At 47.7% G+C, this 26,371-nt stretch overlaps 1 protein-coding gene across 2 annotated transcripts in view; it reads left to right on the top strand.

Annotated features, from left to right (window-relative positions):
- The window catches only part of PTPRA (protein tyrosine phosphatase receptor type A), a 117,110-nt gene that overhangs the window by 72,136 nt on the left and 18,603 nt on the right, over positions 1 to 26,371 (top strand). Inside the window, exons 4-6 of one of the 2 annotated variants that reach the window (XM_062493966.1) lie at positions 19,817 to 19,895; positions 20,318 to 20,683; positions 22,647 to 22,664. In XM_062493966.1, the coding sequence (XP_062349950.1) occupies positions 19,817 to 19,895; positions 20,318 to 20,683; positions 22,647 to 22,664 (463 nt within the window). Of the gene's footprint in view, positions 1 to 19,801; positions 19,896 to 20,317; positions 20,684 to 22,646; positions 22,665 to 26,371 lie in introns of those variants that run through there. The other variant, XM_062493967.1, reaches the window with a different exon arrangement.

Raw genomic sequence — 26,371 nt, 5'->3', positions numbered from 1 at the left:
CGGCTCACGCCGGCGGCGTGTTTGGTGTGCTGTATTTGGGATGGAAAACTCGTGGAGCCTGGGATTAATGCTTTCTGCAGCGGCAGCAAGGAGTGGTGGGGGTTTTTTTCCCCCTCAGCAGGAGCTTTGGGAACGATATATAACAGGTGTTTCACCTTTCTGAACCTTACTCTGCTATACTGGACTTGTTTGGCTGAGCTTATAAGGCGGTCCTGGCGCTGTTTATCAGCTTCTGGGTGACCTTGCAGCTCATCTTGGGGAGCAGCTTAATCCCTGTACCATCCCAAAGGAAGGATCTCATGGTTTTTATTGCTTCTGTATTTTGCAATACTATGATAAACTGCAGGTGTTGGGCATGGTCAAGGGTTTGGCCACAGTGGCAAAAGATTTGGGATAAATGGGATGAAGTTCTTTATTCTCCTCTCCTCAGTGACAAGCTATTAATTAATCACTCAGGGAGGAAATAGGAGGACTCTGAAAGGCAATCAGGTGCCAAGGTAAATACAGCCCTGCCTTTAACTAACTTTTACAAGGAGTCCTCCTTGAAAAGAGCTGGTCTAACATGGCCCAAGGTGAATAGAAAGCTTTGAATGTCCATGAGCAGGTGATGCAGATTCCCTGAGAGTCTTTCTCTCTCCCTCACTATGGGAACAAGCAGCAGGCTGGGATCTGTGCTCCCAGAGCTGCTAAGAGCACTTAGGATCAGAGCACTGCAAAGGATCCATTAAAAAAAAAAAATAAAATCCACTTCTCACTGCTTTAACATGGATTTTGCTCTTAAACCACACCAGAGATAGATGGATATGTGGGGAGACTGAGGAGTTCTATGGAAACCTTTAGTTGTTCTTCCATCTAAATCACAGATGTCCTGGTAGGTGTGGGATACCAAATGTTGGAGATGCTTCTCATTTTGCTGGGGAAAAGGAAGGAAGAGAAGACCACTTCTGTTAGACCATTCTGTGGGAATGCCAGGGCTTGGTTCAGCAGGGAACTATTCACTGCAGGGAACTGTTCACTTCCCAATAGAGCTTCTTTCATCTAGTGCAACCAAAGGACTTTCAGTGTAAGACCTGAAATCAAATTTTCCTCTCCCAATAAACCTGGGGTCATTTGAGGATGAGCCAGAACAGTGACACTCAGGAGAAGCAGAAGCAGGAGCTCCCCTTTCATGCAGTCACCCAGTATTTTCATCAACCCAAACACAGATGTTTTTCTCTCCTTCCTCTGCTGCTCAGCATCATGGATGCTGCCACTCATGTTACATGGCCAGAGGCTGCAGCACAAAGGAACAGCCCCTCACTTTGTCATCTCCTCACTGCCACCTCTCCAGTTCCTGCCCTTTCCCATCAGCCTCTCACCCAGGAGCCTCCTGTGGTCCTGGTTTCCTCTATAAAAAGGGTGGAAAGAGCCCGAGTGGCAGGTCCCTTGGGCTGGGAGAGGGGAGGTGGGTGCACAGTGAGACACACAAAAACCTGATGCCATCATTCTGTTGTGCTGAAACAATATCTGGCTCTCTGACACCAAAGCTTCTGTGCAGCGAGGAAGGATGGAGGTAATGGCAAAGATTTGGGACTCCTCACTGTGCTTGGCTGCCCAGCTTGTCACCTACTTCCAGGCTGGCTCCCTGGCTCATGGCAGGTGAGCAGATCTTTGCAGGTGTGGTTCTGGGGATGCCTTGCTCCAGGGACCTGCTTGGTGTGAACAAGAGGCACCAGATTTCCCTCCTTGCACCCCACCGAGTCCTCAGGTTACTGCAGGGCTTGTGTAATTTGATGTCCCTGAGTGCTCCTGTGCTTTGTGACTCATGGTTTTTACCTGCCAGGCTGTTAAACCCCCAGTTCTGGTGTTCTACATCCCAGGTCTTGTAGTATCTCGGGTCTTTTGAAATGGGAAAGAAGCAAAAGCCCCACATGAAAATGCTTCCCCCCACATGAGGATCTTGTGGGACACAGGGAAAAGCCTGGAGTGGTGCTGAGCAGCAGGGACAGGTTTAGATGGATGTTGGGAAGGAGTTCTTCCCTGTGAGGGAGGTGCAGGGAGAGAACAAAAATGCTGAGGCACAAGGTGATGCTGATGGTGGGACGCTGGGTGCCCCAGAAGCACAGATCATGTTCCCCACAGCTGACCACAAATTAGAGCCAGCTGTCAAGACAGAAATATTTAACTTTGTCTTCAAGTGAGGGTGGGGATGGGTGTGAGCAGGGACCAAAGGCTGCTCCAGCAGTGAGGGCTGATGGAGAGCTGGGAGGGTGGAAAAGTGGAGCTCACAGAGATTTATGGAGCCCCTGAAGCCAAACTGGAGGGATCCTGTCATCGCTTCCAGCGAGTGCCCTGTAGTATCAGGAGTGGTGGACACAGTCATGGGGTAAACCAGCACCCTTTCCCAGTTCATACTGGGCTACCCAGCTGGTCCTCAAACCCCAGATTCCAAGTCTGGTGCTGCCCTGAAGCGGTGAGGCAGGAGGGGAAGGTGCCAACTGCAGGCTGTGTTGCTGATAGCTCCTCTCTGACTTAACAGGAAAAGATTGACCACAGAAAATGTGCAATATTGTTTTTCTCCGCATTTTCCTGAAATCTGTTGAACCGCTTTGCCTGTGGAGGGAGGAGGAGTCATGTGGGGGATGGAGAGGAAGAAGTAATGGTGGCTCTGTTCAATGGAACTCCCCTAACAGGCAGTTTGTGTTGTTATTTTCCCAAACACATAGATCTGATCTAAAAATCCCGGGCTTAAGAGCACAGATGTTTAGTCTGACACGCAAACGTGGCATGGTTCCAGCAAGTGGAACAGCTGGAAAGTTCCTGGTGAGTTCCGAGGAGCTGATCTGGGATGAGAGGAGTTAAAGCTGCTCAGCAACAGCTGCATCCTTCAACCAAATCACCTGAAACTTTCCTTCCCTTCCCTCCAAGTCTTTTGCTTTGTACTAAAGTAACTTTCAGAGATGTGTTACAGCTTCTCCTGTCCCTAAAAGTGTCCTCTTTGAGGAGCAGGGGGAGAATCAGTGGTAGGGATAAAAAACAGCCCTTGGCAGTGCCACCAGGCTGGATATTGTGAGATGTTTTTGGGGATCTTATCTCTGTCCCCAAATAGGTCAGGGAGAAGATGGTGTTGGATTAATTCTGTCTCTACATTAATGTCACAGCCAGAGATGTCTTGGGGTGTGAGTTGGGATGGGTGGCCATTCATTTCAAACTCATGAATTTTAATTCCAGTCCATGCCAGCAAGGATTAAAAGTCACCCCACTGCTGATGTTCCTTCTTTGGCTCTTAATAACTGTCTCAGCATCTCAGCCATGAATAACTGGTTCCTCCAGGTGCTTTAAGAGTACCCCACACCTGAAATGCCCTCCTGCTACCAGGAAAGGCCACCTGGAGAGAGCAGGGGTTGCCTTGCTGTTCCCTGTTCGCCCTTTCCAGTCTTTTCCAGAGATGCAAAATCTGCTTTAGGGGCTGAACTGTGCCTGTCATCTTCTCTGCTTTGGAGCTGGTGGGGGGTCAGAATTCCACTCAGGAATCCTTTGTCTTCATTGCCATCCTCTGCAAAGTGGTGGTGGAGGTCCAGGGCTTTCCTTCAGCAAAGTTAGTCCCCTTCTTGCACTGCTCATGGGATAATGCATTAACTGAGAATGAAGATGGCACCATGTTTTCCAAAGACTCCAGGTCTGCCTTTCCTACATCTTCCAGAGTGGGAGGTGAGGAGCAGTCAGCATCCAAATGTATAATTGTACAAGCATTTGTACAACATTGGAGCATCAGGGATGTACAGAGGATATAAAGAGATCCCATAGCATCTGGCAGACTTGGGTTTTAAAAGCAGGCAAATCACACCCAGAATCCATGGGCTGCCTGTAGAGCTGTGGGGGAGAGGAGTAGAAGAAAGTACTCCACAGAGGAGTAGAGGCTGGTTGGTTCATATTTATGTTAAGGCACTTCTGGAAATCACATCTAGATCTCTGAAATTATATGGAGATGGTTCCTTTGAGAAGAGTACCCTAACAATGAGGGTGTTATTAAGGTAGAAGTAGAATCATAGACTCATTTAGGTTGGAAACGACCTCTCAGATCATTGAGTCCAACCATTAACCCAGCACTGCTGTGTCCAAAAGTTACCCTGTAATGAACTGACTGCTCGTAACATCCCTATTGCTTTGTCTATGTATTAGACCTCGCCCCCTTTCCATCTGTAGGGTTTAGGTTTTAAGCCTTTTGCGCCTCCTAAGATGGCATCTTCTCCTTTTCTGCCTCCTCATTGGAACATCCCTGCATTTGGTTATGGAAGGATTGCAGGAGGTCTTCCCCCACTGCAGTACAAGCACAGGATGGCTTGGGGCACAACATCCCCCATTTAGGATGAACCGATCCCATAGATAATCATCCAGGCGTGTGTCTGATTTTGGGACAGGGCATAGCTTGGAGACAGATGCGTGTCACTGAAGGATGGGGCTGGATTTGGTTTGGCCTAAGGGCAGCAAGGAGGATTTGAGCCAGGATGGCCTCGGGGTGCATGGTGTGGAGTCAGAAGTGATGGCACCAAGCTGACAGGTGCAGGTGATTGACTTGAGGGACAGGATGCTGTGCTGAGGGACCTTGGCAGGCTGGGTAGGAGGTGCCTTGTGATCCTCATGAGGTTAAACAAGGCCAAGTGTAAGGTCCTGTGTGCCTGGATTGGGGCATTCCCAGGATCAGAACTCACTGGGGGATGAATGGATTGAGGGCAGCCCTGCCCAGAAGGATTTTGGGGTGCTGGTGGTTGAAAAAATGAGCCAGGTCAGAGCCCAGAAATAGAATTGTACCCTGGGCTGTGTCCAAAGAAGGGTGGCCAGCAGGTCAAGGGATGGGATTCTGCTGTCTACTCTGCTCTCAGGATGCTCCACCTCCAGTGCTGTGTCCAGCTCTGGGATCCTCAGTACAGGAAAGACGTGGAGCTGCTTGAGACAGTCCAGAGGAGGCCACGGAGCTGCTCCAAGGGCTGGAGCCAGGCTGGGAGAGCTGGGGGTGCTCACCTGGAGAAGAGAAGGCTCCAGGGAGAGCTCAGAGCCCCTTCCAGAGCCTGAAGGGGCTCCAGGAGAGCTGGAGGGGGGACTGGGGACAAGGGATGGAGGGACAGGACACAGGGAATGGCTTCACACTGCCAGAGGGCAGGGATGGGTGGGATACTGGGAATAAATCATTCCTTCTGAGGGTGCTGAGGCGCTGCCCAGAGAAGCTGTGGCTGCCCCCAAGTCCCTGAAAGTGTCAAAAACCAGGTTGGATCAACTTGTTCCAGTGGAAGATGCCCCTGTCCCTGTCAGGGAGGTGAAACTGCATGGTCTTTAAGGTCCCTTGCAGCCCAAACCATGGCATGACTCTGTAAAAACAAGATGAGTTTGTCAGGCTGGGCCCTCGCGCCACCAAACACCGTCCTGGTCTGGAGCAACAGACTTGGTGTTGTGTCCCTGCAGGCACAGAAAGCCCTCTCTGTTGTGTGGGAGCTCCTGTACCATTTCATGCCTGGTTTGGGGGGGTCTCTTATTTAACAGCGACACTGAGGAGCCTTCTGTGTATTATTTTCCTATCCAGGGTGTGATGGGAATGGATGTTTTTGTAGGAAAGTTGCTTTTCAAAGCCTTTTGAAAGGAACAGCAAGGACTTTCAAGGATGGGGATGTCTCGGGTGCTGTCGTCTTCGTTGCTGTTGGAATGATTTAACCTGAGTTGAGGGCTCTGTCCTTCTAGGTGGGATTGAAATTAATTTAATTTAGCATAATTTTGTTTGGTTTAGGTGCCTGATGCAGGGGGGATTTGAGCTCTGTTGTAGCCTTTTAAGGTTTATTTTCGTATCACTGAAATCTAAGTGACAAATGGTGATGTTTAATGGCTGCTCAGGGAGACTTTATTTATTGGGAAAAAGCAAAATGGGTCATAAAAAACTGATTTCCAGCATTACATTGACTCTGTTGTCTCTTTCATATTCGTCCAGGCTCTGATGTCATCAAGGAAACTTGAAATTCCCTCTCTGTATTTTGTTTTGCACGTGAAATGGCCAGAATTCATCTCTTCACCACTGCCTACGTGTGTCCAAAAAATATTTGTGATCCCAGTGCAAACACAATCTCCAAACACTTCAGAGGAGCTGCTCCTTCCGGCAGCTGCTGCTGCTGCTGTGGTACCCCTGAGCACAGCAGCTCTGCCAGGCTTTTGAGCAGGTTTTCACCACAGAATTGACTCACCAAAGGATGGGAGCATTATTTTGGGGGGCTCTGTATTTTCTGATTTGCCGTGCTGGGTGTTTTACTGGTACGTAGCAGGATGGAATAATTAAACTGGTAATTTGCTGGCTTTTTTGAAATTGCCTCAGGAACTTGTTCTCTGCAGGTGACAGGACAAAGGGGAATGGCTGCAAACCTATGAAGGGCAGGGTTGGACATTGAGAAGTCCTTCCCTGTGAGGGCCCTGGCACGGGGTGCCCAGAGAAGCTGTGGCTGCTCCATCCCTGGAAGTGCCCAAGGCCAGGTTGGACAGAGTTTGGAGCACCCTGGGATAGTGGAAGGTGTCCCTGCCCACGGCAGGGGGTGGAACTGGATGGACTCTAAGGTCCCTTCCAACCCAAACCATTCCATGATTCTGTGATTCTGTTCTTGGAGAAGATGGGGTACATCCTCCTTCCCTTTCGGGAGGGACCTCAGGCTTCTCCTGCAGCTCCATCTAGAGGGGAGGAAGATGGGCTGGTCAGGAGGCTGGTGGCTCCGTGGACCACCATGGCTCTGCAGCATCTTGCTAAAAGGCTGTTAGTCATGCTTTCCCTGACTTTGGGAACACCCCTGACCCCAGAGCCACGTGCTGCTGGAAACCCTTTTGTTTACTGGGGAGGACACCACAGCCAGACCCAGTTCCTTGCCCAGCCACTGCTGGGGGGGAGCATTTCTCTACCAAACCCAAAAGCAGAAGCAGGTGCTGCTCCCTCAGCTGTGGATGTGGAAACCACACACAGCTGCTCTGTGGTTGTTTTTGGGGTGGATTTCAGGAATGAAAATCGCTGTGGTTTGGGCTGGGGCTTTCCTGGAGAGGAGGTCTGATCTGGACCTCCCCAACATCTGCACTCTGGCTGTGTGGGCCAGCATCTCCATGGTCCTCTGGGTGTGCTCCTCCAACTTCAGCTTTCCTCCCAGCCATGAGCGTTGGTTTTATGTGATGCTCTTATTTTAAATGCCATCCTGGAGGGAAGAACACAGCAGTGCTGAATGTGAGGTTACTTTCCCTATCCAAGTCCTAATTCTCCCTTTTTCTTTTTTTTTTTTTTCATATAAGGGTGCTCTGGAATTCCCAGCTACCCAGCTGTGCCCAAAAGAAGGCTGGTTTGGACCTTAGCAACAGGGTATTTTTGTTCAGATTGTATTTGTTCTCCTGAGAGAGCCATTGTTCTGTCCCATGCCTTGACCGCTCCGAAGGCTGGAGATAAAAGCCCTGGCTGACAATAATACAGTTGAGTTCAGCCTTTTGTTGGGGAGATGAAAATAGAGGATGAATTGTGAATAACATGGGAGGGCTAAAAGTCAGTCGTCCCAGGATGTTGGTTAATCACTTCAAAGATAAGAAGCTGCTTTTTAATTATATATTTTTCAGAACTACTGAACATTATGTTTTGTGTTGGTATCAGCAGGGGCTTGTAACCACCATGGTGTTTAGGACTAGTTCTTACAATCTTAAGCCAGCAGGAAATATGCTTATTGCACTGATACTGGGTTTATGGTAGGTTTATAGCAAAATCTATATACAATTTGTAGTAGCTATATTATATTAGGTTTATAATAGTTTTATAGATATATAAATCTCAGAGACGTAGATTCACAGAGTGGTGTGGGTTGGAGGGAAGCTTAAAGATCATCCAGTCCCACCCCCTGCCGTGGGCAGGGACACCTTCCACTAGCCCAGGTTGCTCCAAGCCCCAGTGTCCAGCCTGGCCTTGGACACTTCCAGGGATCCAGGAGCAGCCACAGCTTCTCTGGGCACCCTGTGCCAGGGCCTGCCCACCCTCCCAGGGAACAATTCCTTCCCAATATCCCATCCATCCCTGCCCTCTGGCAGTGGGAAGCCATTCCCTTTGCCCTCCCTCCCTTGTCCCAGGTCGCTCTCCTGGAGCCCCTTTAGGCTCTGGAAGGGGCTCTGAGCTCTCCCTGGAGCCTTCTCTTCTCCAGGTGAGCACCCCCAGCTTTCCTGGCTCCAGAGCATAGGGACTCCAGCCCTTGGAGCATCTCCTGGACTCCTCTGGATTTGCCCTAGCAGCTCCACATCCTCCTGCTGTTGGGGATCCCAGAGCTGGACACAGCACTGGAGGCAGAATCCCCTCCCTTGACCTTCTGGTCACACCCATAAATACATTTTTACATGATGTGTTTGTAGCAGGAGTAATGATAGACGGTGCCCAGCTTGGTTTGGCTCCGTGACTTGCCTACAGCATCACTTTGCTTTAAATAGAGACACTTCTCTTGGTCAGAGGAGGTGGAAAGGTAAAGAAAAGGCAGATTAGAAAAACTGGTAGAAAACAGATGGGAATAGAAGAATGATAAAGGTAGAAATAGAACCACTAGAGACAAGCAGGGTGTGGTCATTTTTCAGGAGCATGGTCTGATAAGAAGAAATATTTGGGAGACTGACCTGCTCAAAATGCTGATAGTGTGAATGATAACAGGGATCACCCCTAAGCTCTGCAGGCCTTGGAAGTCCTTTCCTTGCTGAGGGTATTTGGTGGCACCCTGGGCAAGAGCTCCTGTTTGCTGAGATATTTATGTTCCAAGGGCACTTCCTGCTCACAGCAGCTTCTAGCAAGGCTCCTCATCCCTCCTGCCAGATCCTCCCTCCCCAGCTGCCCTCACCTGCCATCCATGTAATTGGCAATAATTTCTCTAAATGCTCACAAAAGCAGATGTTCTCTCTGTGGTCGCATCCAGCCAGCTTATTCTGCACTGAATGCACGAGCACACGGCATTAAAGGACTAATTCCTGTAAATAAGCCTATTAAAAGGTTGGAAATAATGCTTCCAACTAAACCATCAAATGCAGCTGAATCTCACTGGCTGTATTAATTTGTTTTCTGCAACATGCCATTCCCAGTCTGCCCAGGATTGGGTGCCCTGGTGTTTGGCCAGTTGCTTGTATGTGCTGGTTGGTGGGTGTCTTGTATTGTTTCCAGCTAATAAATCACATTTATTGGTAATTAACACTGCATCTAACACTTCCTCAGTATTGCTGATGAGTGGGAGAAGAAATTGCTTCGTGCAGTTGTAGTGGGGGACTCTGTGCTTTCAAGGCTTTAGGTGACGCTGCTGGAGAAAAAAAGTCGATCTCACTTATATTCCTGCCCCAAAGCAGGGGATAAAAAGGTGGGTCCCCAGTTGTTACCCAAGTTGTGGATGTGAGGAACGTGTTTATTACAATGAGAGTGGTAAAACACTGGCACAGGTTGCCCAGAGAAGCTGTGGCTTCCCCATCCCTGGAAGTGCTCAAGGCCAGGATGGACAGGACCTTCAAGACCCATCTTGTTCCACTCCCTGCCATGGGCAGGGACACTTTCCAGTGGCCCAGGTTGCTCCAAGTTCTGTCCAACCTGGTCTTGGACACTTCCAGGATAGGAAGCTCTTAAAAACTCTCTAAAATCCATAAAACCACTTTTCCCTGGCCCCACATGTTCAGCACCATTTCATCCACTCACTAGATTGGTTATCTGAGAAAATGGAAAAATCATGGCATTTTGATGAGCTGACTTTTTAAGGCAGCATCTCTTTTTGGCTTGCAACTCCAGAAAATACCTGTCAGGCAATTTTCCTTTCACCTGGAAACACGCTCCGATGTCTTATTTGTGGATTGTGCTGAAAAACAGTTGTGTCTGGCAGCACAACTGCTCCAGTCAGACTTTTCAGCTTGAAGCCTTCAGCAGAAGACGTGCCTCACAATGCTTTTGGCACTCACAGAAGTCAGGGAGGAATGAATACGCTTCAAAATCCAGTTCCCCTCGTTTGCAAACCTTGTTTAGAAACCCTCGGAGCCACTGGTAAAATCATGATTTTGGTTAATCTGGAAAACAGAGAAACACAGTTAATGAGAGATGCAGGGGGTGCTATCACCATTTGTACCTCACGCTCAACCCTTTCTTTTTTTTTTTTTCCCCCCCCTAGTCTAATACATGCAAATGTATGTGAAGAGTAAAGACTGTTCCACCGAGTCTTGCACGTTTGTTCAAAGAGGAGGAAAACAAGTCGATCTTACAGGGAATTTGCAGGCTGAATTTTTAAGACCTGTCTATAAAAAAAGACACCCCCTCACCCCCCCACCCCCAAAAAAATAACCCAAAAAAGCAGCTGTTGGCCGTGGGTGCTGACCGAGGTGATTCCTCCTGGCGTCTGCTCTCCCTGCGCTCGCAACCGTAATGTCATTAATACGGAGCTTTTGGAGAACTGGAGTATATCCTAATTAGCAGCCTCTGATTTATTTTTTTTTTCCCCCTTTTTTTTCTTTTTTTTTTTTTTCTTTTTTTTTTTTTTTTTTTCCCCTTTCCTAGTTTCATAATCAGTGATCTCGGCTACACCACAAGTGTTACTGTGGCAACAGGGCTGAACCGAGCAGCGGTGCAGAATTACCGCAGGTAGAAGCGGTGATTCCACGGCTCCGCCGCACTTTCTTATCCCGGGGGCTGCTCCGTGGCACGGGCTGGCTGCTCCCCGCACCTACAGGTGTCCCGGGTGGATTTCAGGGTAAGCGCGACCACGGAGATTAAGCTGCATGACCGAACGCATGCGTTTTAATTGGGGCTGAGCCTCCGTAATGAGATTTTAAGGCTGTAAAGCGAGTGATTCCCCCTCTGACACCTTTGTTTTAAGTAGGATGCTCCGAGCCCTCGCTGCCTGAACGCTCCCGGCTCAGTCTTGGCGTGGAGCTGCGACTTCATCCCGGTCCTGCAGAAAGGGTTGAGCCCAAACATTGGGCTTTGATTTTTTGTTTGGGTTTTTTGGGGTTTTGTTGTTGTTGTTGTTGGGTTTTTTGGGTTTTTTATGGTGTGGGTTTCTTTTATTTTAAGCCTCGTTTCTCCTCCCCACGCACGGATCGCTCTCTCCAAAAGGCATTTTGCTAGGTAGGGATGTTGTCATGCTGAATAATGGCCATCCTTCATCCTGACTCCTCCATCAACAGCAACCAGTCCTTTTCACAGCTGAATGTTTCCTTTGTGCACACCTGGGACTTAGGAGGGGACACCCTAGAACGGGATATTTAAGGAAATATGTTCCTGAGTGCCTTGATTTTTTTTGTTTTGTTTAGTTATGTTTCGATTATTAATTAATGGTTTTGAATAATGAGTTGAGCCAGCTTCTCCCGTGCCTCTCCAGCGTTGTTCTCCGCTTCCCGGTGCCGTGTTGCACTGCAGTGCTGATCCCATGGGGAAAGCACACCAGGAGTGTGGTCCTGTACTAGCCAGGGGTTTTTATAAGCTCTGAGGGCGTTTCTTTGGCAGATCTGTGTTAATCATCCCAGAGGAGGTGTCACCTCCCTCTTCCCTTGGCAGCACAGCTGCTGCTGCCCCCCCATCCCTCACCTCCATCCCAGCACCTTCCTCCTGGTCAAAGCCTGGACTTGGTTCTTCACCTTCCTCCTCTCTGCCCTGACAGCTCCTTCAGGCTCAGCTCTCTGCTCTCGTCCTCAAAAGTTTCCTTTCTCTTGGCTCTCAGCTGTCCCACCTCGATGCTCTGTCCTTTAGGAAACCCTCTCTATCTGGTCATTCTCCATTGCTCCAGGCTCAGGAAGATTTTCATCTCCTCTATCTCTTCCATCACTTGTTCCCCAAGCCATCCCAGTTTAATTCTGCTGTAGCACCAGGCACATAATTCCCATACATGTGTGGCGCCAGGAGAAAAGAGTGGCTGAGGGCAAATTAAACCTGTCCTAATTATGAGAGTTATTAGGAAAATTATTATTAGAAAAATAATTTGTATTTGTAGTTCTTCCCCTCTGAGGCACCTGGGGCAGTTTCCAGGTGGTGGCTGTGGCAGGGCTGCCCTTCCATGGGCAAGGATCTTCGAGGGCCTTGGTCTTAGATGTGCCACAGTTCTGCTCTTGGCTTCATCCAGGGATGTAGCCTCATCCCCTGGCTTTTACTTCCATATTTTTAGCATGAGACCATCAAGTCTGTGGGCTCTTGGCTGGTATTTGCTTTATTTTAAACATGCAGGGACAGAATTCTTTCCTAAAAGCAAGATATTACAGAAGAGTAAGGTCTGAGTAACTGGTGACCACTGTGACCATTTCTGCATCTTTGTAGGAAGTTGAACTATTTCATGTCCCAAAAAAACCCCACATTTAATGTTTTTCTCTATTTGGTTTTGTTTTGTTTGTTTTGTTTTGTCTTTTTTTTTCTGAAAACCTAATCAGTTTATTTTTCAGTTCCAGAAGCGTTTGGACAATGCTGTCAGGCACATGTTGTGATTTTTGGCGTTGTCCTGTTCAGGATCAGGAGCTGGACTTGGTGATCTTGTGAATCCCTTCCAGCATCCTTCCTCTGTAGGGATCTCCTACTCAGTGCTGGGTGCTTTCTTACTCCGCTATGAGCTTCAATCCCAGCAGCTTTTGCTTTTTGAAAAGTGTGCAGCACAGGCAATTACAGAATCACAGTGATTGATTTTGGAAGGAACCTCTGAATCTTTCGGAAGTCATCTGATCCTGATGCTGCAGCAGAGCTGCCAGATCTGGTTACACAGGACTGTGTCCAGACAAAGTTTGAGTATTTCCAAGGAAGGAGGATCCACACCATCCCTGGGTAACCTGTATCAGCACCTGGTGACCCCCACACCCAAAAACGTGTTCCCTGGTGTTCAGAGGGACCCTCCTGTGGTCAGTGTGTGCCTGTGGCCCCTTGTCCTGTCCCTGGCCACCACTGACAAGAGCCTGGCTCTGTCCTCTCTGCACCCTCCCTGCAGGTGTTGATGGACGGGGATGAGAGCCCCGGAGCCTTCTCCTCTCCAGGCTGAGCAGTGCCAGCTCTCCCAGCCTTTCCTCAGAGCAGAGATGCTCCAGTGCCCTCACTGGGCTCTCCCCAGTCCGTCCATGTCCCTCTTGTCCTGGGGAGGCAGAACTGGACCCAGTGCTCCAGGTGTGACCTCGGCAGTGCTGAGCACAGGGGCAGGATCCCCTCCCTGGAGCTGCCTGGGGAATCTTCTTCCAAGTTCTGGCTGGTGAACACCTGGAACACCTTGGATCCTCTCCATCCCCCACGATGGCTTCACAGACGTTGCTGCTGCTGAGTGGGCTTTGAGAGAGGATCACCATGGGGTGGGTTAACATCTGATCATCTGCTGGATCATGGATCCATCTGATCCATGTTTTGAGAGAGGATCACCATGGGGTGGGTTAACATCTCCCTCATGTTCATATCCACAGGAAAGACTGATCCTGCTTCAGACCAGCAGATTTTAACATTATCCTAACGGTGACAGATATTTCTAGGTGCCCAGAAATCCAGGTGGGAATAGGGTTGGGTTCCCTCCTTGCACATATTGTGGTGATATTCTTGGAAAGATGAGTGTGTGTTCACCTATTGAACTGAAGGACATGAAAATGCTCCAAGAACTGGAGCCTCTCTGCTCTGGAGACAGATGGGAGAGCTGGGGATGTTCACCTGGAGAAGAGAAGGTTCCAGGGAGGCCTTCAAAACCTTCCAGTGCCAAAATGGGCTCCAGGAGGGCTGGAGAAGGACTGGGGACAAGGGCCTGGAGCGATGGGACAGGGTGAAATGGCTTCACACTGCCAGAAAGCAGAATTAGGTGGAGAAATTCATTAATGTGAAGTTGTTAAAGACCTGGCGCAGGTTACCCAGAGAAGCTGTGGCTGCCCCTGGACCCCTGGAAGTATCCAAGGACAGCTTGGACAGGTTTTGGAGCAACCTGGGCTAGTGGAAGGTGTCCCTGCCCATGGCAGGAGGTTGGAATGGTTTTTAAGGTGCCTTCCAAACCATTCCATGAGCAAATGCTGATGTGCAGGAAAGCAGTGATTTGTGGAAGGTTGAGAAGGTGGAGAAAGCCAAGGCTCATCCTCGTCCTCCTCCTCGTGCCCTGCTCTGTACAGGGACTGTCACTCATGTGGAAGCTGCCTGTTTATTTAAAAGAAGAAAGAAGAAAAAAAAAAAAAAGAAAACTAAATGGATTTTCAGAAAGGGTGAATGGCTGCTGTGATTCATCTTTTCTGGTGAAGAGTGGAACAGCAGAGGGTGGGGGATAATGTTCAGTGACACATCAAAGGCCTCGCTTCAGCTTCAGAAACACATGCAAGGAATTAGTCACTGCGTTTTAGTGAAACAAAACCCTTTTCCCTCCCTAAATTCAATTCTTCTCTCCCTGGGATGGCCAACTCTCCGCAGCCCTCGGCTGTTCCATGTGTGTTTTTACATCCTTTGCATCTCATGCAAAGGTTTGGGGCTATGATGAAGATGCCCTGCTATCAGACAAACTCGCTGCAGTGGATCACAGCTCCAGGGAGAGGCTGGAAATCCACAAACAGGATTTTATAGGAGCAGGAAGGGGGAGAGGGAATGGCAAGTTTGTTTTCCAGGGTGGCTGAGCCATGCTGATGGCTTGCTGCCACCAAAAAGAATTTAAAAATGACCTTTTTCCCCTTTCTTTCTGCTCGTGCTTGTTCTCCCCCTACTGTGAGCTGCTTCAAAGAGCCAACCTTGCTCCCAGTTCTGCACCCTCTCCCCCTGCCAACAAATAAAGAGGAAAACTGAACATTATTTTTATTTTTCACTGCAGCTGGAGCCAGCACGAGGCAGTCTCAGTTGAGCCACTGGCTTTCAGCATCCTCCTGATGACAGCAGGGATTTCTGGTGTCCCAGCAAAGCTGGTTAGAATTCAGGTTGTGTCTCCTCAGTGCACACAGAAAAAGATTGCCTCATTTTCCAGGAATTAGGAATATGTCAGAGGTGGGGGTAAATCCTGCCTTTGATTGTGGAAGGCTGTATCCGGGTTGGGTCTGGGCAGTTTCTGAAGCAATAAACTCTAATTTTTTGCATTCTGGAAGTGCTGTGGGGTGATCCTGCAGCCTGACCCCCCTGTAGTACCAGACCAGGCATTTTGAAGCCACTTAATACTTTATAAAGAGATTATTTCCTTTATTTTTTTCCCTCTCCAGCATCAATCATCTTGACAAGATCTGCTTCTTTTAAAACATACATCCTGCAGCTTAAAATCCAGCCTTTCCTATAAGGAAGATCCCAAGCAGTTTATGAAAGAATGCAGTGCACATACACTATATATCTACATCTATATAATCCATATATCTGTATAGATATATGGATTATATATAGATAAACCTCAATAATTGCCACAGGTGTGCCCATAAATATTACATATATATGTATTTTTGTATATATATCTATATCTATAGATATATTTATATCTGTAGATATATAGATTATATATTGATATACAAGTATATGTCTATATAGATATAAACCTCAATAATTGCCAGTGATGTGCCCATAAATATTATATATATATATGTGTGTATTTTTGTATCTATATCTCTACAGATATAGATATATAAATATAGAGATTATATAGCTATATGTAGGTATATATCTATATATCTATATCTATAGAGATATAGATACATACCTACCTCTGTACATACACATCTATATATCTGTATCTGTAGATATATAGATAAACCTTGATAATTGCCAGTGATGTGCCCATAAATATTATATATGTATGTATTTCTGTATCTATATCTGTCTAGAGATTGAGATATTGAGATTACATATAGGTAAAAAGATCTATGTCTATATATAATCTATATATAGATATTTATCTATAGATGAAGATCTATAGATCCATATTTAATCTATATCTAGATTTTACAGATTTTTATAGATCTTTATCTATAGATGAAGATCTATAGATCCATATATATTTATAGATGTGAATATATAGATACAGCTACAGATACAAAAAATACATAGATATATATAATATTTATGGGGACATCGGTGACAATTATCGAGGTTTCCAATCCTGATCTTTGAAATGAGGAGGTCTCAAACAGAGCCACGACACCGAGCATCCCAAACCTCTGGAGCAGCAGTGGCAGAGCCAGCTCCTTTCTCCTGGGCAGAGCCGGCGCCCTGACGTCAGGGTGTTTTTCTGCAGAGCTCGCAGGATGTTGCAGCCGGCCAAGAGCTGTGTTTATGTTGATAACATTACAAGTATTTCCTCTCCGTTTCCGAAACCAGCAGGGAGGGAGCCGAGGGGGAAGGGAGACTCAGGTTTCTCCAGCTTTTTGGGGTAGGGCTCTGGAGGCCTTTTATGTTAAGGAGCGCGGGGAAGGACGAACCGCTGGAGTTTATTGATGCTGCTTTTGGGAATAGGGAGGTTTTAAGAGCAGGGGTTGGGAAACGGGAGCTGGGCTGGCAGAGCCCTCCCCCAGCACAGGGCTCTTCGCCTGCTCGCTGCTCCGGATCTGGTTTTAAGGTGATAAAGCAGCTCTGGCAGCTGATTGCCGGTCACAGGAGCATCTCCAGGGATTTGGATTTTTGGGTAATGATGTGCACAGCAAACTGGGATGCTCCCAGCATCCCGTTTCTTCTGGCAGTCACAGTAATAAAGCCATAAAAACTCAGGTTCTGCACGGACCGTTTCTTCTCGAAAGCGGGGCAAGGCTTGGGAAAATCCAGCATTATCTCCTCTTGCCAAGCCCTTCCTCCTCCTGCAATCCACTCATGGATCAATGAACTGATTAAATGCAGAATCAAGAGGGGTTTAGAGCTCCCTGCCTGCTGATGTAATCCCAGAGCATCGGAGCTGTGCTGCCGGCTCAGCGAAGGAGGGTCCCTCATCAGTGGCTGGGCTCAATGAGCTTAAGAGTCTTTTCCAACCTAAACGATTCTGTGATCATCCCACCATCCCAAAAGGGCTTTGCAGCCAGTCCAGGAATCTCCTGTAGCTCTCATCCATGTAGCAATCACAGTTTATGGAAATCAGCTCAAACTCTTTTATCCTTTGTGGGTTATTTCCCAATAATGGAGAGCAGAGATGGAATTCACAGCTTTTCTTTCTTTCTTTCCTCCCACCCTCCGTGTTCTGCTTTAATACCAAAGGAAAAATGGGCTGAGGATGTGGGGAGGCTCTGGCACAGCTTGCCAGAAATGGAATGAATGGGGATCCCAGATGAATGGGGATCCTAAATGAATGGGATCCCAAAAGAACGAGGATCCGATGTGAATAGGGACCCTAAATTAATGGGATACTAAATAAATGGGAATGCCAAACGAATGGGATTCCAAATGAGTGGGATCACGAATGAACAGAACCACAAATGAATGGGAATCCCAAATGATTGTGGATCCCAAGTGAACAGGATCCCAAATGAACAGAACTCAAAATTAATGGGGATCCCAAATGAAGGGGAACTCTTGTTTTGAGTAACAAGCTGGAGGAAGAGAAAGGAGCCATAGGAAGGAAGGGTGAAGGAAGGAAAGGAACCTCTGTGATTGGTGTTTCCGTGCAAATATTCATCAAAGCACAGCAAGTGGTCACTTTTTTCCTAGCAGCACTTCCAGAAGAGCCAAGTCTTTCCCTTTCCCTTGCCATTGTGTCCTTGCTGTGGCAGTGATGGGCTCCAAGGGAGGGAAGTGGTTGTGGTGACAAGACCTTGGTGCTTTCATCAGCCCTTGTGAGGTTTTCAGAGCATCTCTGTGCCATCTGTTCCGTTCTCTGAAGATTCGGTGTGTGTTTAACTCCACGTGGGTCCTGTCGGGATGAGCACCTTATTTCTGTGGGATTCCACAGTGGGTGCTTGGACAATCCAAGTCTTGCAGTGAGTTACAAAGATCATAGAATTATAGAATGGTTTGGGTAGGAAGGGACCTTCAAAACCATCCAGGTCCAACACCTGTCATGGGCAGGAACACCTCCCACTATCCCAGCTTGCTCCAAGCCCTGTCCAACCTTGCCTTGGACACTTCTTCCAGGGATCCAGGGGCAGCCACAGCTTCTCTGGGCAGCCTGTGCCAGGGCCTCCCCATCCTCGCAGGGAACAATTTATTCCTTATAAATATTAGATTTTCTCCCCAAAGCCAAACCTGTGTAGACCAGGCTCATCTCAGACTCTGCAGGCTGCTGACCAGGCTGAGTGGGGTGTGTTAATCACCATGAGTTGAACATGTCATCAAACCATCAAACTACTGGTTGTGGGTTTTTCCCAACATCCCACCCTGGAGCACAGCCTGGGGGGAGGCATTGCAGGACCAGTGCTGCTCTCAGCATTGACAGGAGGACTGAATCAGTTCAAATTCATGCAGACAGATATTTTAACTGGTGATGAAACCCTCTGGAATGCTGACTGCTCACACCAATGGGACCCTTGGAGAAAGCCCTGCCCTGCTTGCAGCAGCAGGGCTGGCTGTGGATGCAGCCTATGGAAAGCTCTTATCTCTGGAGCTTGGTTTCCTTCTGGTTCAGGGTTTGTCTGACCTTTTGGTCACTGAGTAAGGTCGATTTTTGCCAGGTTTTCTTTTGGAGGAGGAGGAGGAAAAACATGTAAGTAGGTGGTGCTGTGGGAGGATACTCCCGAGTGGGGTGGGAGGATCTTGTACTGCTGATACCGTTTCCAGCGCGTGCATGACTTCAGCGTTGTCCTTCTGCCCAGAGTTTGGGATGGGTCTAGATGAAGCAGATTTAAATAAACAGAAGAAGTACAAACAACACAAGATCTATTAGAGGGGGAGGGAATAAAGCCCATTCTTGGCAGCGCCTCAGGTTGACTTGGCAGCGACATCTCGCAGCTCTCTCCTGGGAGATCCTGGAGATGCAACTGGACACAGGACAAAAGCCTGAAGGACAGGAGTCGTGTGGCAGCTGCTGGACCATGGCACAGAGCAGAGCTGTTTCCAAGCCCTCTCTGGGCTCAGAGCACAGGAGAGATGTTGGCCCATCCTTGGAAGGCCCCGTGGCCACGTGCTGGTCTGGACTTGGCAGCTCTGGGCTCTGTCTTGGCCAGCACGATGACGTCTCACATCTCTGGGCCTCTGGATCCGTAGGTGTTTGGGAGGAGATAATGATACCCATTTCTCAAGAGCTTTCTGAGGTCTCCAGAGGAAAGAAATCACCGTAAAAAATCTTGTATTAGAAAGGGCTGGGGGAAATTATTTTACTGATGTCATCATCCTGTAATTTTGCTGGACATTTCCTGGGAAGCACGTACAGTATGGGAGTGCAGCCTGAGCTTGCTGATCTTCTTGGATTATTTGTGTTTGTTCTGACCACATACACAGGGAATCCAGCGGGGTTTGAATGGAGCTGAGTGTGCTGCCTCTGCCCAGCAACGTTTCAGGTGTCAGTGAGCCAGGGGGATCTGACCTCTCCTTCATTCCTGCCTGCACTTCTGGGGCGTTTGGGATCAAGGCTCTTTGCCGTGGTCTTCACTTAAATTGCCTTTGAGTTTGCTCAGAGCACAGTCATTTGCAGATCACTATATGAACAATTTTTTAATCTCCTTTAAGACCAGATACTTGGTTTTAGTGCTCAGCTTGTTCTTATGCTCTCCCACAGTTCACCCATTCCCTGCTTCATCCATGGACACTTTTGCTGCTCCACCAGACTGGGATTTCTCCATGTTCTTTCCCCTTGGGGTTGTATGAACCCACACATAAATCCTTCCCATCCAGATGCCTGCAGGGACTCCAGCCACACTTCCACTCTTCCCTCTGACCTTCACAAGATGCACAGCAATGTCCCCACCTTGGGTTATTTTGGGATGATATTGCATGAGGCTTTAAATAAGTGTTCTGTGCTTTCCTCCCCAGGTCAACATGGATTTGTGGTTCTTTCTCCTTTTGCTTGGAAGTGGCCTGATAAGTGTAGGTGCTAACAACATGACAACAGGTAAACTGTGCTCCTCATCTCTGTTTTATTCCATCTTTAGGATCAAAGGAGTGAGTGTGAATGTGCTCAGTGTCTCATTCCTTCTGCCCTCCCTTAACTAACATAAAATGCTGGAAAGAAGGTGATGGGCTTCAGGTGCTCATTAATGGGACCTTCAGGTTTTATCCCTGACTGATACTGATCCTCACCTCCAGGGGCTCTAATGTTTGTACCTCCCCATAAATAGCATCTGGCACCTGTTCAGGTTTATTTTTGTGACATTTGTATCACCTGCTGTGAAGAGCATTCCTTGTCCTGCACTCGGGATTCGTTGGGTGTTTTATCCTTACAGTTACAAGTCACGTGAATCTTCAGTGTGTAAACCCCTCAGTATCACAGAAAAGAATCTCACAGAGGGTTTCCCTGTGCTTTTCCTTCCTCAGAGCCAACCACAGCAGTGCCCACCTCCCCCAGGAGCTCCACCAAAGCTCCTACAGCAGGTCCTAAGGATGGGACCACTCCCAACACAAACAGACTCAACATGAGCACTCCAGGGACTGTTTCTACCACAGCACCAAAACCTCCTCCCACCACAGCTGCCAGGATCTCCCCCAGTGCCACCACTGGCAGCCTCAACATCTCCTCCACCCTGGGGACAACCGTGCCTGTGCCTCCAGCCCCATCCCTGCTCCCCAGCGTGACGCCCTCGGCTCCACGCTCCACTGTCCCCAGCACGGAGGCGGAGACGACAGAGAGGAATTTCAGCATGGTGGTGACAACACAGGAGACCTCTTCTGCTTCCCACAATGGTAGGCACCTCCTCCACCTCTTCTTCACACCGCCTCTTGGTTTGTTTCTTTGCTCTTCTTTTGTTCTGCTGAGCAAAACGGAGCAAACAAGAAAAACTTTGGGGTCAATTCCACGGTGATACAAAACAAGAGAACTCCCTGAACGGCCCAGATCAGAAGAGATTTATCTCACCAAAGGTTTGGGCCAAGATCATCTAGTGAAAAATGACCACAGATGCACTAGATGATCATTCCTTCCAACCCAACTATTCTGTGATTCTCTCCTTACATTATCAGTTTTCCCCTATTACTTGGGCAACTTCAATCTTTGAAAGGCCCAGATGAGAGTTGTCTCTGTTGCCATCCTGATCTCATTCCCCTCTTGGCACATCAGGAAAGTGACCCCATAGAACATAACTTAGCTGCTCAGTCCAGATTAAGAGTGAAAAACAGGGCAAAAAGAGGCTGAAGTGTCCAGAAATCTTTGCTGAGCTGTGGCTCTTCAGCCATGGTTTGCTCACTGTATTGTTTCAGACCCAGTTTGGGTACTGCGTGTCTCCAGCTTGCAGCAGGAAGATGGCAGTGCCTGCTAGACCTTGGGATTTAGTGGAAAAACAGGATTGGTAACGTGGTTGTGGATTAGAAAACCCTGAAACAAGACAATGGTGGAGTTAATGCAGGGAGGTGTCAAGTGTATATTCCTTAGGAATCACTTTCCCAAGGGATGTTGGCTGTTGGGTATCTCCACATCTCAGTGAGATGTGTGTGCCCTCTTTCTCTGGGAATCTTTGGAAGCCACAGCCCATGAAGCTGCAGTGAAGTTGTCCTTGCTACCAGCATAGGAAGGGATGTGGCTGAAGGAAGTTCACAACCCAGCTTTTGTAGTGTTCTGCCACTCCTGAGCTTGTCCAGCTTCCTTCCCAACACAAATCCTTTTTTGCAGAGTGAAGGAGTCTGGCATAGCCTTGGACACACACATGAGACAAGTTTGGTGTAAATGTAGCCTACATACAGGAGAGGTGGAGGCAAAAGCCTGAAGTGCTGCTAATACTTGGATTTTGTAATATGATGTCTGCTCGTGGTGGGGCTGAATTTATCATTTTTGTGTCTCCACTGCCTTTTTGTGATTTGGATGACTGGTTTTGGTGAACTGCCCTGGTGTTGGCCATTGCACCATCAAGGCCAGAAGTGGCTCCTCACTTGATGTCAGCCCAGAGAACAAAACCTAATTCTTTCTTTATGTCAAGTAATTTATCAAGGAGCAAAATCAGCTTTCGGGCTGCCCTTGCCATTAGATTTAACAGGAAATGTTGATGTTAGTCATGGAAGAATTAAGTGGTGCTGGAGAAGGGGACTGGGGCAGAAGGTCACACATGGTATGGGCAGTTCCTCCATGTCCAAACCCACCAGGATTGTCCTCAGCCCTGTGCTGCAGCTCTCCACACACAGCTCATGGCCATGGGGTGCCTGTGCCAGCAGCATGGCCCCAGGAGAGCCAGGCTCTGCTTTCCCTGGCACAGCTTTGTTCTGGTGTCCTCTGGAGGAGACACCCAGCCCAGCAGGTTGAGACTTTCCCCGGATGCTCCTCACCCCCATCCCTGAGCCCAGCTGCTCTTAATTAAACTCTTGGCTCAGCCACTCTCTTAAAATTATGCACCCATGTTATCTCTTGATATTTAAGTGCTAATGAATTGCACCAGTGACTTGCTGGTTATGGGTTTAAGCAGTAAGGTGTGTTTATTGATGTTAAAGCTTGGCTTTAGCTCCTTGTTCTGCTGATGAAAACTCAGGATTTGTTTCTTTCTCCTTACTCAGAAATTCATTTTAATGTCCTGGTTTTATAGCTCGTGTTTTAAAGGGAAGATTTACAGGCAGATGATGAGAGTTACTAAATTTGTTCCTGTCTTGGTCTTTGATCCTTCCTGACTTACTAAAATGTCTTGTTCCTTTGTTGCTAAGAGACTTTTGTTTTCTTTTTCTGCAGGTAACTCTGACAGAAGAGGTAAGAATATATTTCATTGCTCTTTACTCAGTAAAAACATTTCCAGAGGTATTCTGCTATTAGAGAGCTCTCCTTAGGACTTCCAAATCTGCTTTTATGAAGCCTCTCAGGCTCTTTAGAAGAGCTGGTGACATGCTGATATCTTAATTTCTGTTGAGCTTTTCTTTTTAGAACAAAACAATCCCATTCCAATTTGTACATGTCCTATTAGATACGAATTGTTCCTGCTCTGAGAATGTCAGCATGTCCCTAGAGCTGGATGACCAAAGTCTAAGAAGCCATTCAGAAAATTTCCTTTTTTTTTTCTCTTTTTTTTTTTTTTTTCTCCTGCTGAATTGTCTTTATTGACTGTGACTTACGTGATTTGATCCAAACCCCTCCTGCAGATGATGGGAATAATTATTGTTCTCCTTCTTTCTGTTGGCAAGCATTATCACAAATCCATTTCTTGTAAGAGAACAGCACTTTAGGGACATTTTTACATCTCTCAGCTCTGAGAGCTGGCATATCTACCAGAATATTTGCAATTACTCATGGCTTTAGCACTCCAGGAGCGGGCAGAGCTGGGCTGGCTCCCACCTGGAGGAATCAGCTGCCTGTGTGTGTTTTCATCCTGGTTCTGATGGGTGTTGCAGCTTTGCAAACTCTGCTCCTTGCAGTGCCTGGCTCACCCAGCCCACTGCTGGTCCAGGGAGCAGACAGATGCTCTGCAGCACTGACTGGCAGCACATATTTAGCAGAGGGAATAAAAGGAATGCAGCTCTGAGGGAACTTGTTTGAAATTGTGGCTGAGCCTCTGCAGAAATGCTCAGTGTAATTCCCTTGGATCTGATCTGGCTTAGGCTTGATTTTGTGCTCTCTCTGCTGTCGTTTATCCCTGCTCCTGAGGGCAAAGAAAAATAAAATGGGAATTCATCTGACTTCCTAAAAAGATTTATATTAATATAGTTCGGAAATCAGATGAAATAAGGACTTTTTACAAGAGCATAGAGTGGTGGGACAGGGGGACATGGCTTCATACTGGGAGTAGGTTTAGATTAGATATTGGGAGTAAAGTCTTGACTGTGAGGATGGTGGGACCCTGGCACAGGTTACCCAGAGATTTGTGGCTGCCCCTGGATCCCTGGAAGTGTCCAAGGCCAACTTGCATGGGGCTTGGAGCAATGTGGGGTGGTAGAAGGTGTCACTGCCCATGGCAAGGAGTGGAATGGGATGATCTTTAAGGTTTCTTCCAATCCAAACCATTCTGTGACTGGTTTTGTGGGCAGATGTTGCCAGCTGTGAGCAGGGGTGGGCTGCTCAGCCCTGTCCCTCTGCCATGACTGCACCCAGCTCTGGGTGACATGCAGGGGACAGCCTGTAGAGCACCTCTGCCTGCAGCTGGGACATGATCCCAAGCACCAGAGGGGGAGGGTTTGGAGACTCCTCAGACAGCCCAGGACAAGATTTAAACCTGATGCCTTCCAAGCTCTGGACTGCAGTGGGTGCTCCAGTGCTGTGGGAGCAGAAGGTTGAGTCCTTGTCCCTTTTCCAAGTGGGTTGCTGTATGCTCTTGTAATACTTTATTAGTGGCTTTTTAAAATTTTCTTCTGCTTTTACTTAGAGTCAGGATTAAAATACAGAGGAGACAGATTTTTAATTTGGGCTTGGTTGTTTATCAAATTTTATTTAGAGTGCAGAGAGTTCTTCAGCACTTCTAGCTATTAAGCCAAAAGCCAGAAAATGGAGATGAATTTAGTTAGTTACAAGGTCTTTTAAAGCTAAACAGTCCAATTAAAAGTTAATACTTACCTTATTTATACTTTTCACTTAATAACCAAACGCCTGTGACTCGCAGTGCAGCACTAACTATCCAACCAAAAACTACTACCTGATACCATGAAGAAGAAGGAAGAAGACAGAAAGAGAAAACTCCTAAGCACCTCAATCTTATCCCATACTTATTATATTCTAAAATCTCCAAATTCTAAACTCTTCACCAGGTGACACCACACAGCTCTATTTAACTACACACCCATGATTCTAACCCTTATCACTCAAATTTGGAAGCCTTCTCCAAGACCTCCAATCAATAGCAGTGTTCCCTTGGGGATCAGTGTCAAAAAGCACAGAAAGTTCAAAACTTTCTGGGTTCCAAGTGGATTTCCAGCATGAAACCCTCAGGCTGAGGCTGGAGCTGGAGCTGTGGGGGTGTTGGCAGAGCTCAGCAGGGCAGGGAGGGAGCAGCTGGGAACCCTCCAGCTTGTTTCCTGCCTGGGCATTGCTGGGTGGGCTATTAGCAGTGGGAAAGCTCTGACTCCTCATCCTGCATGTGGAAAGAATGGCTGCAAATAAACCCCCAAAACCTCCAAATTCCATGCACCCTGCTGCCAGAGCCACCCCTGTCCCCAGATCACACCTCACACAATCACACCCCAAAGCTCCAGCCCAGCTCAGCACTAGCTAAGCCGAGCTTAACTCCAGCCAAGGCAGGAAAAAATGCCTTGACTTAACACCCCAGGTTTTAGCAAGGCAGCTCTCCTTCCTCTCCTGCAGCCAGGATGGAGATGGTGGCTGTGCTCACAAGCCTCAGTGAGAAGCCAGGGCTGGCTGTGGTTGGGCCAAGACCAACCTGTTCTTGCTTTTGGGAAGTGTCAAGATGGGCAATGCCAAGGCTTATCACCTATTGGGGTGTGCAGAAGGCAGAATTCCCAGTTAATCCCCTTTGGGAGGTGCTGCCACGTTAGGGCAGGTGATGAGAAGGACATGCAAAACCAAGATAATTTAATTTTTTTCTTTAAAGGTCGTTGCCTTGAAATCATGACACAAAATTAATATGTTTTAGTAGAAATAACATTCACATTTAGTAGAAATAACAACTCACACCACAGAGGGACGAACACAGAAATATAATCAGAGTGCCCTTGAGGGCTCAGAGATGGACAAAATAAACCTGAAATTGCTGAGACACACAGAGCAGGAATCTGCAGGGAAATGGATGCACAGAAGGTGGGAAAAGGGTCATGCCCTGCAGCCCCTTGGGGTAGACATGGTGTGGTGGCCCCTCAGATGGAGGGAGCTGATGAAAAATGGAAATAAGCCCAGCTGGCATGGCTGGCATCCTCATTTATCTAAAAAAATGCCCTTCAGGGCTGTTCTTCTCCCTGGTTTGGAGCTGCTTGGCTTCCAACCCATCTGGGTGACTTGCCAGCACCAACCACTGATTCACTGACCTCCAGCACAAGATAGAAATGGCTTATTTGAAAGGAAAAAAAAACCAAAAACCTGTTTTGGAAGATGGGAATGTTTCAGACTAATCTGTGTTTCTGCAAGGGAACTGTGAGGTACCTGCCCTTGAGGAGCTTCTGCAAGGGAAGTTGGGTCACACTTGGTGGCCTGGTGGTGTCTGACTTCTCCTGCTCTCTAAACTCTCTGTTTCCAGGGAGGAAAGAGTAGGGGGTGGGACTAGATGGTATTTGGAGGTCACTTCCAACCCAAATTATTCCATAGTTACAGAATGGTTGGGTTGGAAAGGATCTTAAAACTCATCCAGTGCCACCCGTGCCATGGGCAGGGCCACCTTCCACCATCCCAGGTTGCTCCAAGCCCCTTCCAACCTGGCCTTGGACACTTGCAGGGATCCTGGGGTGTTTGAACCACATATTAGTAGCATTAGATATTGGTGGTTATTCTTTTGTTTTGTTTTTATTTAAGAGTTATGATTGAAG

Source organism: Cinclus cinclus, chromosome 5 (assembly GCF_963662255.1).
Source record: "Cinclus cinclus chromosome 5, bCinCin1.1, whole genome shotgun sequence".
Taxonomy (NCBI): Eukaryota; Metazoa; Chordata; class Aves; order Passeriformes; family Cinclidae; genus Cinclus; species Cinclus cinclus.
This window is presented reverse-complemented; position numbering and strand designations above follow the sequence as displayed.